Source organism: Paroedura picta, chromosome 1, assembly GCF_049243985.1.
Source record: "Paroedura picta isolate Pp20150507F chromosome 1, Ppicta_v3.0, whole genome shotgun sequence".
Lineage (NCBI taxonomy): Eukaryota > Metazoa > Chordata > Lepidosauria > Squamata > Gekkonidae > Paroedura > Paroedura picta.
Window position 1 is genome coordinate 165,674,293 of NC_135369.1, and position 13,374 is coordinate 165,687,666.

The window sequence follows — 13,374 nt, forward strand, 5'->3', positions numbered from 1 at the left end:
CTCACTGTGAAGATAAAAGATGTATGAATAAATAATAAATATAGCTGATGGTGGGAAGTAGATGGTTGGTAGGCAGGAAGACAGAAACAGGGAAAGCTTAAGATATGGAACCATTCCACACAGCGCTAATGTTGCTGAAGTCTAACTGTTGTGTAATGCTGTTTTTTTAACATTATGCACGACATCGTACACAATCCGGAACACTCCTGCAACACTCCCGCAAAAAGCGCTTCGATGTAGCACTTTTCGGGGAATCGTAAAAAGTGGATTCTTCCTTAAAAAAACGCTTCACTCCTGAGAACAACCTGCAACACATCCGAAAAAGACATGTGTGTTCTCAATGTAGCGGTAGAAAGAACGTCCCTCCCTAGGTCTTGCCCCAAGCTTCCAGAGACGCTATCACCATTTTCCCCCCCTTAAACCGGCTACAGCTTCTTCGGCTGAAGTCCCTCCACATAAGTGCTTATCAGTAAAACAAAGCTCCCTTCTGCAATTGTCTTTAAACTTTCTGAGCACAATACAGCACCCTGTTCAACACTGCCTGTTATTTTCGGCCAGAAATTGCACCGATGGGGAGGGGTTACTTGAGGAGCGTGTAAACGATTAAGCGCCAGCTCCTACGCCAGCGAAAGAGGTCTTTCTGAAACATCAAATTAACAAATATTCGTGGCTACTGGTGTTTTCGGGTTTTTAAAAAACAGATTTTAAAGGGAAAGGGGCTTTCCAGGAGCCCGAACACAACAGTTCATTGGCTGTTCTGTTTGATTGATGGCCAGGGGTGAGAAGAAGCACAGAAAAATATTGCCTCTGTTCCAATTCCGGCGAGACCAAAAACTTGTGGGTAATGAAAACAACGCTAGTGGGAGAGCCTTTTTTCTGCTAGAAACGGCTGTGTGCATTGTGAAGACCTGCCGCTATTAATTTTAGCGCTTTACAATATCACTTACATTTGGCTACATTGGGGGTTGTGCGGAATGGCTCATGAAGTAGCCAGCAAGAGAGAAATTATCTACACAGGGAGATACAAAGGAAAGTAAGATTCTCCATGCAAATCTTTGCAGATTCCTCACTGTGGCACTGGGCTGGCACTGCATAACTGGGCCAAACTTTTCCTGAGTTGAAGCTATCAGGAGAAGGAAGGGAGAGGAAGTTGGAGCCAGGGGGACACACAAAGCTACGCTGGTGAGTGACAAGGAAAGAAGGAAGCAGAAAAAGGGAAGAGTCCATGGAGGCTTTCAAGAAAGTGGGGCAGGAAAAAATAGTGGAAGGGGGTCTCCAGAAATCCCTCCCCAGAATCTCATGATCTACCAAACCGACCAACTTATAGGATCATGGTTGGAAAGTTTATGTTATTGGGAAATGTTGTAATTCTTGATGTCTTCAGTTATGGAATGAACTATTATTGTTGTTTATAATGTTATGAATTGCGGTACAGAAATATAATAAATAAATAAAATGCATACACACATACTCATATATCTATATATACATACACACGCACACACAGACATACATACACACACACATATATATCCTTCCCCTCCAACTTGTTGGTCATCAGCTTGTTTAAGCAAAACTGTGGAAGATCTGCCAAGCATAACAGATTATCAATAGACATATTCTACATTTAGAAGTCTATATCCATTCAGTACTATAAAGCAAATAATTCTTTATAAGATCAAATTACACAGAGGAAATCTGGCAATATTGAATAAAAGAAGCAGATTTTCTACACATTTTCTACACATTTGTTGGCAGTGTCAGATAAGATAGAGCCAGAAGGAGATAACAAAGATAATTTTGAATATAATGAAAAGGAGGCTGCTCATTTCACAAGCCACATTATGAACTGCTATCAGGAAATGTATTAATAAGAGAGAGAGATGATTAGAAAAATGTTAGAATCATTAAAATTATTATTTCAATAGATTGAAGAAACAAGATTTCTTCAATTAGGTCACAGCCTTCATTTTTACTAATTACAGTTTATTACGTTGTATTTTGAGATAGGATTGTAAGGGGGGTAAATCACAGTCCCTTTTATAGAAATAATTATAAATCAAAAGAAGAAACAGAGAGAGATTTAATTATAGACTTAAATCAACAAGGGTTCCAAGTAACAGAATGTGTGTTGGGCTTTTTTTAAAATATAAGCAAAACGAGTTATTGTTATTTTTTAAAGCTGGGGGCAAATGAGCATATCTTTTTGGGTGGAATGTCAACTTTTAAAATGATTATTGCAACAATTTTTGCAACAGAGATGTCATAGCTTACAGCTCACGGCATGTATCCAGCTACACAGCAACTCCAACACAATGGCATCTCCATTTTCAGAAAAATCAAGCAATTTCCACCAATTTATCACCTACACAATGCAGCCACCCCCTCCTTTGCCCCCTATGCTGTTCCTGAAAGCTTGGTCCCCTTCAGAAAGCAAATCAGGGAGGAGAGGGGATCAGTAGCGGGAAAATCTTGCTCTCTGAAGTCTGTGGATGGCAGGATGCACATGAGCCTCTTTAGAAGAGATGGTTAAAAGGGGGGGGGGGAGAGCAGACACTGTTACTGTGTTCTTAGGAGTGAAAAAAGAAACAAACTAAAGAATGCATCAATAGCATCTTATTTATCCATAAATGATTCCCAAAATAGAAATTTGCTTCAATATGAGAGCCAACAGCATTCATGTGGGCATGGAGAATTTATGAAACAAAAAAAATACTTCTGTCCTGAGGAAATATTCAACAAATGAGAGAATTTTAAAGCAGTATAGCTTTGAGCACCAACACAACCAATAAATAAGTGTGTGTGTGTGTGTGTGTGTGCATGTGTGTTGATACAGGCCGCAACTGAAATAAACTGGATTTCATTTATTTAAAAAAAAAACTGGCATCATGCTGCCAGATTGATTTCTGAATACAATAGGAAGTATTCAGTATTGTTGTACTGTGCCAGCAGCCACATACCAATTTCTTAGCAAATCCAGAAGGGCAGAGCCAGCTTCTGTTAATCAAAAAGTGCAAAAGTTAACAACTTTTTCGTTCCTGCATTCTTCTCTAACTGTATAATATTGGCAAGGGAGGGTATACTGACTACCCCAAAAATTGTGACAGCAGTAGCAGTATTTTCTCAAATGGTTAAAAAAAATGAGGTGACAGTACAAACATTCCACACACATCCAGAATCGCAAGCCAGAATCTCATGATCTACCAAATCAAACACTGTTGTGAGATCTAACAACACAGGCAGCCACCTCAGTCAAGCTGTCTCCAGAGGTCTTCTGTAGGGATGAGCAGAGATGTTTCCACCCCATGGCCAGGCCGGAAACAGGACTAGAACCGATCCAGCACTGACGCTTCCTCTAGGAACGCTTGTAGCTGGTTCATGACCACCCACTCAACCACCTACATCAGGGGTAGTCAAACTGCGGCCCTCCAGATGTCCATGGACTACAATTCCCAGGAGCCCCCTGCCAGCATTCGAATGCTGGCAGGGGGCTCCTGGGAATTGTAGTCCATGGACATCTGGAGGGCCGCAGTTTGACTACCCCTGACCTACATTATAAACCGGAATTAAAGGAGTTATACAGACCACTGAGAGTCAGTGTGGCGGACTGGTTAAAAGTGGGGGATTCTAACCTAGAAAACTGGGATTAATTCTCCACCTCTCCACCTGGTGGAGCCTGCTGGGTGACCTTGGGCCAGTTCTCTCATAACTCTCTCAGCCCACGTACTTCACAAGGTGACTGTTGTGGGGAGAGGAAGGGAAGGCAATTGTAAGGTGCTCTGATCCTCCGTAGGATAGAGAAAAATGGGATTTAAAAATCAATGTTACTTTTTCTAAAAGTTTATAGTTGACCACTATATGACAATGGGACAGCTGGAGGCATTACAAAGGAATTTTTTTCCCCAGTCACAGAAAGAACTTCCTTGCATCATCCCCCCCCCCCCCCATCCAGCTGCAGTCGCTGTGATATAGCCCACAGATTGCCTCAAGACTGGCAAGGGGAGGAAGAAGAGAAAAGGAAAAGCAGGAAAGCATTGCTGCATGTGCAGAATTCCGCTTTAAACACAAACTAATGCAAATAATTAAGTCTTCCCCTGCAAAAAAGACAGGTGATTTCTTAGATCTCTCTAATATCTGGAATATAAATTCAAATCCTGCTCTGTAATGGATGGATGCTTGGTTTTTCTCTTGCAGTTTACCCTGCCTCATAAGGGTTTCTGGTGAGAGGAGAAAAACGGACGACAGGAGAACTAGCCTCTTTGGGCCCCCAGAGAATAAAGCTGGGGATAAACAGGTTTTCTTTTCTTTTCTTTTTTTAAGTGTATTTTATGAACAGAACATAACTCAGCTCCCCCCTCCAGATGAATCTCCTCTGGAACCCCGGAATCCGATCTTGTACTCATGAGCTACTTAACAGGACTACAATTAGCCAGAGACTGGTCCGATTATTTGAATTAGTTTAATTAGTTTTGATGGTTAATTGTTGCTTGTATTATGTTTTAATGTTCTGTTTTATGAATTTTGTATGTTTTTTTTAACTTGTTGGAAACCGTCCCAAGCCAGCTATGCCAAGAGGGGTGGCAAAAAATAAATGAAATATCACAAGTTATCTCAGTTTCATTTGTTTAAGTCCCTTGGACTACGTCCTTGGGCTCTCCTGTTATCTGCCAGCTGCCTGGTTCATTTTCCCTTTGAAGCTTTCCACGTTATTTGGGTTCTCATGAGTGGGGGTGGGAATAAAAGGTAAAAGGTAAAGGTATCCCCTGTGCAAGCACCGGGTCATTTCTGACCCTTGGGGTGATGCCCTCTAGCATTGTCATGGCAGACTCAATACGGAGTGGTTTGCCAATGCCTTCCCCAGTCATTACCCCAGTCATGGGGGTGGGAATAGAAAGGGTTATATGCTGTGTTCAGTTCCCTGAACTCCAGTTCCAATAAAGTATATGTTGAGTTCAATTTCTTGCTTTAGCATGAACCTATCTTTGGAGCCAAATCAAAAACTGTGTTTTCTGGCCAACTGAAGGAACCTGACTAGGGTTGGGCACTTTGGCACCTGAAGCGGCCATTTGCACCAGAGCTGCGGGCGTCGGTGCGCTGATGGGCACACACATGCAGACGCAGAGTACAGTGTACTCTGGCCCATGGAAAAGTCCAAAAAGAAAGCAGGCTCTCACCTTCAGAGAGACCCAATAATTGGGAAAGAATACTTGCAAATGAAAGCAAAGCATCTGGCCAAAATAAAAGGCAGGATAGACACAATTGCTGAAATGACAGAATTTGAATCTATCCTCTATCAAGCTAAACCCCATATGCAAGGGCAAATATATAAGCTTCTTTTAAGATATGAAACTGAAACTGAACAAACTAAAAACTGTACGATGAAGTGGATGCAGAACTTAAATCACAATATCTCATTTGACATAAGGGAGCAGCATTGGGGGGGGGGGGGGATAAAAGTTATGAAATGTTAAATGTTAAGAGAAAATTGGTATAAGATGTTTTACAGATGGTACATAACACCAAAAGTGTAGAATGTCCAAGCAATACGATGGTAAATGTTGAAGGTGTCATGAAAATGTGGGTTCTTTTTATATGTGGTGGAACTGTAAAAAGGTCTGGAAATTTTGCATAAAAATTCATACTATGTTAGAAAACATGCTGAATGTAAAATTTCCTGTGTATACTGATTTCTTGTTATTAAGCTTTATGTCTGTTAATCTTCCCAGCAATGCTAATGATTTTTTTTCATGTGACGACAGTAGCAGGATTAGTAATTGCTCAGCAATGGAAGCACCCTAAAATACCTATGGTGACAGTTTGGCTTGACAAACTTGGAGAAGAAGAAGAAGAGTTGGTTCTTATATGCTGCTTTTCTCTACCCGAAGGAGTCTCAAAGCGGCTTACAGTCGTCTTCCCTTTCCTCTCCCCACAACAGACACCCTGTGAGGTGGGTGAGGCTGAGAGAGCCCTGATTTTACTGCTCGGTCAGAACAGCTTTATCACTGCCATAGCGATCCCAAGGTCACCCAGCTGGCTGCAAGTGTGGGAGCGCAGAATCGAACCCGGCTTGCCAGATTAGAAGTCCGCACTCCTAACCACTACACTAAGATGGCACTCTGCAAGATGGCCAAGCAGACGAACTTAGCAAACAGACACCTCCAAATGAACTTCAAAGCCATTGGCTACTATTAATAAGTAGGTTTGTAAACTATATTAGACTAGAGAAATAATTGAAAGTGACAACTTATTGGTAGTATCTATTCATATGTACTCACTATTCTATGCTCATATGCTATTAATTATTATATATATAATTTTTAAAAAAACGGCATTTATAGCAGTAGCCCTTTTCTGGGTTTGGCTGGGAATGCTGGTTGCTCTCAAGCGGCGAATTTTACAGCATCACTCACTTTACAAGCTTCAGAACATCAACCATGTCTGGACTGCAGGAAGAAGAAATAATCTGTTCTCACTGAGAAAACTGAGTAAGCTGTCAAAGTGCTGTCATTCCCCATCTCTCTCTCTCTCTCTCTCTCACACACACACACACTTCAAAGAGAAAGAATGGCATTAAAACAGAATTAAAACAAAGGGCATATTTATAGTTAAATTACAAACATTCAAAACAGAGAGGGAAATTAAACAAACAACTGCGAAATACAGCACAGGTCCCACCTCTACATAACAGAAATGCAAAGCCGATTAGCCTGTCTTTCACATCATCTCTCTCCCTCTCTCTCTTCCTGACAGAGTAGAAAAAGGAAAACATAGAGCTATGGCAGGCAAGCTTGGCAGCTCTGCTTTAGGATGCAGAAGGACGTGGTCCTTCGACTAATTGGAGGTGGGCCCCGAAGGACGCCTTCTCCCCCCCCCCCCAGCCCTTTACAACACACTTCATTGTTGTGGTGTGTCTGCATCTTATTTTGAAGGGATGTTTAAACATTACCATAGCGATCAGACAGCGCTAGGGCAGTGGTTGAGAGTAGAGGAGTAAACTACCCCCCCACACCGGGCCTCAGTAAAAGGCATTGAGTGGTCCCCGGTGAGTGGTCCCTGTCGTTGAGTGGTCCCCGGTGATAAAAAGGTTGGGGACCACTGGACTAGATGGCCTGTATGGCCCCTTCCAACTCTATGATTCTGTGATTCTGAAATAATCGGCAAAAGTCTAAAATGCACAGCCAAGTCAAAGAAACCTGTGTCTGACCTGATGAAACAACTCGATATTATTCAGATTCGTCAAAACGCTTGCAAAGATTTACAAGGATCCACAGCATTGTTCTCTTGGATTTGGGCACTCTGCATTTAGAATGACAATTAGATACTTCCTGTGAAGAGTCCTTCTCTGAGGGGAAAAAGAGGACATCCTCTGGGTGATGTCCACCATTCCATCAGGGTGGCAGGACCTACTCAAATTTCTCCTTCCTGTTAGCTTTCGGTGGGAGTCAATCAAGCTCAACATGCAGACAAAATATGGGCTTATAACCAATAAGATAAGGTGCACTGCTGAGGAGGAATTCCCAGAGTTGGTCTTCCCCATCCTGTTGCAGTTGAATGAGCCTTTGGAAGTGTTAGGGCTAGGCAGTCAGAGGACATTTATTTAAAGTATAGTGCCAAGCCCAGGCAAGCCTGATCCCCTCTAAGCTAAGCATGGCTGACCCTGGCTAGAATTTGGATGGGAGATCTCCAGGGATTTGGATGCAGGAACGCTAGAGGTCATGACACAAAGGCAGGCAATGGCAAACCACTTCTAAATGTCTCTTGCCTGGCTGCCAGACAATCCTCAAATCTCAGACCTTATGATAAATCATCTTAAAAGCATGGGATCAAAGTGGTGGATCTGCAGCAAGAGAGGGGGAAGAAGAATCCGTCAGGAACTCTACTAACGTAAAAGCGCCCTTCAGTCTTCAAAATCATGTGGCTGGATACAAACTTATAACTAACGTTTAACCTTTTTTAAAGGAAAACACAAAACTGGCTTAATTATACGCCAGGAGGCCTGGAAATGTTGAACGTCAATTAAGGGGAGAGGTAAAGGAGGTGGAGAAGGGGATGGGGAAATTGCCCTGCCTCAGCCTTAAGAACTTAAGAATCCTGAAAGTGGAGATTAGAAAAAAACTTTGAATGATTTAGCCCACTATCCTCTTTCAATTCTTTTATCTTTTGACATACAACTCCCAGGAGGATATAACAGTGGGTCATAATTTAACACATACACAAAAATTATTATCTATCTATCTATCTATCTATCTATCTATCTATCTATCTATCTATCTATCTATCTATCTATCTATCTATCTATCTATCTATCTATCTATCTATCTATCTATCTATCTATCTACCTACCTACCTACCTACCTACCTACCTACCTATCTAATTTATATCCTACCGCTGTCAGCACGCTGTCTCCCGGCAGGTTACAGATAAAACCCCAGCAAAACCCCAATAAAACATACAATCAGTACCCCCATTAAAACTACAGTTACTACACTACACTAAAGCGGTGATAGTCCAATCCCATAATCCTTAGCTGTAATCTAGTGTCAAGGGGATCCCCAAGTGCCGACTCAGTACACACAGCCATGGTCTTGCTGGTGGCGACTCTACTAGTCTCTAGATCTCCTATTTCCTCATTCTTCACACTACCCATTCTGCCAGTGGGGCTATCAGATCTTTCAGGTCTAGCCTCAACCACTGACCCGGCGGAAGAGCTCCATCTTGCAGGCCCCGTGAAACGCCGAAAGCTCCTGCAGAGCCTTCAGCTCTTCCGGGAACCCATTCCACTAGGTGGGGCCAGAACCAGAAAGGTCGATGGCAAAGGACACTGATGGAATTTAAGAGAGAAGCTTATTACAAATAAGATTGTCTACTACATCCATACCCCCCATGTATGTTACAGGTTGGGTTACTAAGCAGTATCTCATAAATTTGGATAATTATACCGGCAGTCAATGGTTCATTATGCTGAGTGTGCCTGAGTTCTTCCATGGCCAGAAACTCCAGAGTTTATCTTCTCTGCTCTTTCTCCATGGTTTCACAATCCCAGTTTTCATTCACATAGTCTGGACTAAAGTGCCAATGTCCAACAGAAAAAAAAACATTCCATAAAGCATCTATGTACAAACTAACAGACACTGTGGTACTTGAGAAAGATGATGCTTTATGTATTAGTGGTTATTTTTTTTCTTTACAGGGATTACATTTTAGTATTTCCGAAGCTGTTTGTTCATGTGTTGTGCTCTGGCAAGACAGATGGGTGCAGATATTCTCAGATTTAATGGGCAAAGTGAACCTTTGAGATCTTGTGCATTTGCCCTTCAGCATAAAAAAGGTTTAAGTGACAGCATATCGACGGTCTTAAAGATATTGGGGGTGAGAACGGTCACTTCAAGCCCAGATGAAAATCCAAGGCGCAAAAGATTTAAGAGGCCTGTTCTCAAATGAAACAAACTATTTGTGGAGAGGGTGACAGCCATCTCAGGGCCTGCTAGTGACAGCCATCTCAGGGCATGCAACCAGACAAGATGGCTAGGAGAAAGTTCTTCTTGGTTTTATTATGACTGCAGAAAATGGTGAGCGCCCCTAAGACAGCAACACAACTGATGGGAGCTGCACATCTTTGTCTGGACTGGCTGAATCGCTGCACCCATTTTGAGGGGAAGAAGAAAAAAATTAGTCTGCAAGGCATTGCAGGTCACCTTCAGATTCAGACCACCATAACTGGGAATATATTTCAGCCAGCATAAATCAGTAAGAAATAGAATTCCATTAGCTCCTACAATTGCCTGTGAATGATATGTCCTGTAATTCAGTCATTTCCAGTTCAGAAAATGGAGGGGGAGGAGGAGAGACAACCTACTGCAAAATGGAACCCAACTGTCTAAAGCACATGGCTATTTAGCACCAGTGTTCTATCTCTACAAAATTAATTTAGACTAACACTTACCGGTGTACAGGATGATAAATTGCTGCCATTATTCCATGGGCATAATGACTTCTGAAGTTGAAACTATGGCTCTCTTGGAAGCTCTGATTTGTTCCAACACTAAACCAGAAAGAGAATATCATTTATTCTACTAAAAAGGATTTTAGATGGACAGGGGCGGGGAATAGTCTGCATCCATATTTACCTTACAAGGTAGCTTTTCAGTTCCCCGCGGTAATTGATGACTAGCAGCTCAGCTGACCACTGGGCACTCGCTTTGTATTCCAGAAAGATCAATCCCGCTATAGCATAGGTCAAGTCTCCAGGAAAGCTACAGCCCTAGAACAAAATAATAATGGTATTTAAAAGACTCATGCCCTTAAATTGCTCAGAGTATTGGTTCCAATCAGAAGCTGCTAGACAAGCATGAAGAAGTCACATAACAATACTATCAACATGTAGACAACCATCCGTGAACAAGATGCAGTTTTCCCACACTTGTCTCCATTCCCAAAAATTCTTCCAGAGCCTGACAGATATATCCAGAAACATGAGGCCCGAACCCTGCCAGTTCCAACAGGCTGGTAGTCCCCGGCCCATAAGAGGTGTGCCTGGCCTCGAGAAGGCCAGGGCCTTTTCAGTCCTGGGCCCTGCCTGATGGAATAAGCCCCAGGAGGAGACACGGGCCATGTCAAAGCTTTGTCAGTTCCGCATGGTCTGTAAAACAGAGCTGTTCCACCAGGCATTTGGTTTAGGCCAGGCCTCCAAAAGTCTTATACAGACAATTTACAGTGTTGTTTTATCTATGTTGATTTTAGTTGATGTACACCGCCCCAAGACAGCTGGATCAAGAGGGGTAGTTCTATAAATCCAATTATAAATAAATAAATATAAATTAAAAAGTATGAAAGAACAGCTCTGCGGGTTGGGGGACCAGAGTGAGGAGGGACAAGGGGATGACTCACTGCTCCTTCAACGCGGAAATGGAGAGCAGTGTCGGAATACTGCAAGTCTTCCTGTGTAGATAATCAGATAAAAGTAATCGAGAACCAACAGACTAACATCTAGATCAGCCTCTCTCGTCTCGTTTACCATTGAGGAACCCGTGAAATATTCTTCAGCCTTCGAGAAAACCTGGAACTGGTGCAATTGTGCAGAATAAAGTTGGGAAGCATAGCTGTGTCCATGCCCACCTGGGGCCCCTCTGCTTCCCAGCCCCTCCAGGCCCATCATCGGCCATTTTGGGAGGGGTAGGTAGGTTGACATGACCATATATGGTCATACATGGTCATATCATCCAATAAACGTTTAACAAATTTTAAAATATATATACAAAATTAATTAACTCCCATCTATTCAGAAAACCCTTCCAGGGCTGTCAAAAAACCTCAGGGTTTCATGAAGCCCTAGTTGAGAATGCCTGATCTAGTCTAGACAATAAAATTATGGAACAGATATTTGTTCAAAGATATATCAGCTATGCCACCTGCAGCAACGTAACTTCAATGATTACCGAGAGCCTTCTAGAAAACAGTGCCTTTTTCAGCTTCCCAGAAGCTAAAATTGATAACCTGCCTACTAGAAAGCCTGGTAAATATATTCCCAGCTAAATTAAACTGAAACAACTAACCTGCTGCCCAAACAAATTTCCATCTCTACAAGAAGCAGTTTCCTTTCCAAGGTTAACATGCTGGTTCCAACACTAAAACATAACCCTTTGGGGGACTGACTGTTTTTAGAGGTCTACAACAGTGTAACGTCCGTCCAAAGATTCAGTAACTTTACGACACAAATAAAATTAACGTGCGTACTTTGTTTAGGCTGTACACAATTACTGGATCCAAATTTACCCATAAAAAACCAAAACAACCGTTCAATAAAATAAGTGATAAATGGGCTGCGATGCAGACTCCCAGCATAATTGTGTAATGTTAAAATTATAATGGCCACGAAGGTCTAATTTGCATGCAGACTGGACTTCTGAAATCTATAACATAAAAAGTAAATACCGGTGAAATGACTAGGAGCTCGCTGCCAACCAAGTCAAACACTCTAACAGTTCCAGTGCTTTCTCCGTAGGCAAGCAAAGTGCAATCATGACTCCAAGCCACACGCCTCCACTGCGGGTTAGGATCCCTGGGAACTGCGGGAGGAAAAATACATTGACACCAGTCTTTACAGGGGTGAAGGGATTGCATTGTTAGAATGAGTGCCTTTTTCTTCAACAGGTGCATTATCAGCCAAGGATCGAGGTTTATGGTAACACTAGCAAGAAAGCCCATTGCAACCACGAATACAATGGGTGCTAGGACCCATGGGATACCAGGAGGTGCAGATCTCTCTCTCTCTCTCTCTCTCTCTCTCTCTTTCTCTCTCTCTCTTTCTCTCTGAAGCAGCAGGAGCCATAGGAGATAATCAGGACCATTTGTAGCAGGGAATGAAGGCTCGTTTGGGCGGCTCTCTCTGTCTCTGTCTCCCTCTCTCCCTTACAGCAGGAGCCATAGCAGGTAATCAGGGCTGGTTTGCGGTTGGCAGGGCTCTCTGTGTCTCTCTGTCACATGCTGGCTCCTGCAGCGTCTGAGAGCAAAGTGGCTAGCATCCAGGGAGGGAGCTGTAGGTGCAGGGCCAATCAGGGTGCGGCCAGCTTTGCTGGCTGCACCGATTGGTCCTATTCCAACTCGGACAGCGAGGACACTCTCCACCCCCAGGGCCTGTCTGCTTTGAGGCTAAAATGGCTGCCAGCTATTTCAGCACTCCTTTTTGTTTCCTTCCCTCTTTTCTTAGCGGGGAGAAGCAAAACAGACCAGCCTGAACCTAGTCGGTTGTTTGGGCTCAGGGGTTCTGTTCAGGAAGACCTCAAACCCAGAAGTAAACTGGAATTTTCCAGTTCATGCCCACCCCTAGTAGTAGCCACAAACAAACATATGCTTTATGAATTTGTCTAATCCCTTTATAACGCCATCTATGCTGGTAGTATAGTGAATCACTACATCCTCTGGTAGTGAATTCTATGTTTTAACACTCAATGAGTAAAAAAAAATATTTCTTTTCACTCATCCTGAATCGAGTGCCCATCAATTTCCTGGGGTACCTCAAGTTCTTTTATGATGAAAGAGAGGAACAGAAAACTGGCACCCATGGGGGGGGGTACCTGGCAACAGGTGAGAAGGAACAAGGACATGCTGAGAAGCACCCTTGATAGCTGGAGCAGATCCCAACAGCAGGATGAGAGGGGTAGTGCTATTAAATAAATTGCAATATCCACATTCAAGAACCACAACTACAATTAGTAATAACCAGAAGGCAGATGCAAACCATGGCTTAAAGCCCCAGTTTTAGCACACCATAGTTTATTGGGCAGCTTGCATTCAAACTGAACAGTAAACCAGAATTTAATCAAACTGTGATTTCTAGGGGGGGGGGATGAAATCTGAAAGCAGAAATATATTGA

At 42.7% G+C, this 13,374-nt stretch overlaps 1 protein-coding gene across 2 annotated transcripts in view; it reads right to left on the reverse strand.

Moving 5' to 3' along the window:
* NBAS (NBAS subunit of NRZ tethering complex) overlaps window positions 1–13,374 on the reverse strand; it is a 221,377-nt gene that overhangs the window by 193,164 nt on the left and 14,839 nt on the right. For both annotated transcript variants that reach the window (XM_077310978.1, XM_077310987.1), the window contains exons 7-9: window positions 11,933–12,066; window positions 10,129–10,262; window positions 9,945–10,043 (exon numbers count right to left, since the gene is read on the reverse strand). In XM_077310978.1, the coding sequence (XP_077167093.1) occupies window positions 9,945–10,043; window positions 10,129–10,262; window positions 11,933–12,066 (367 nt within the window). The remainder of the gene's footprint in view (window positions 1–9,944; window positions 10,044–10,128; window positions 10,263–11,932; window positions 12,067–13,374) is intronic.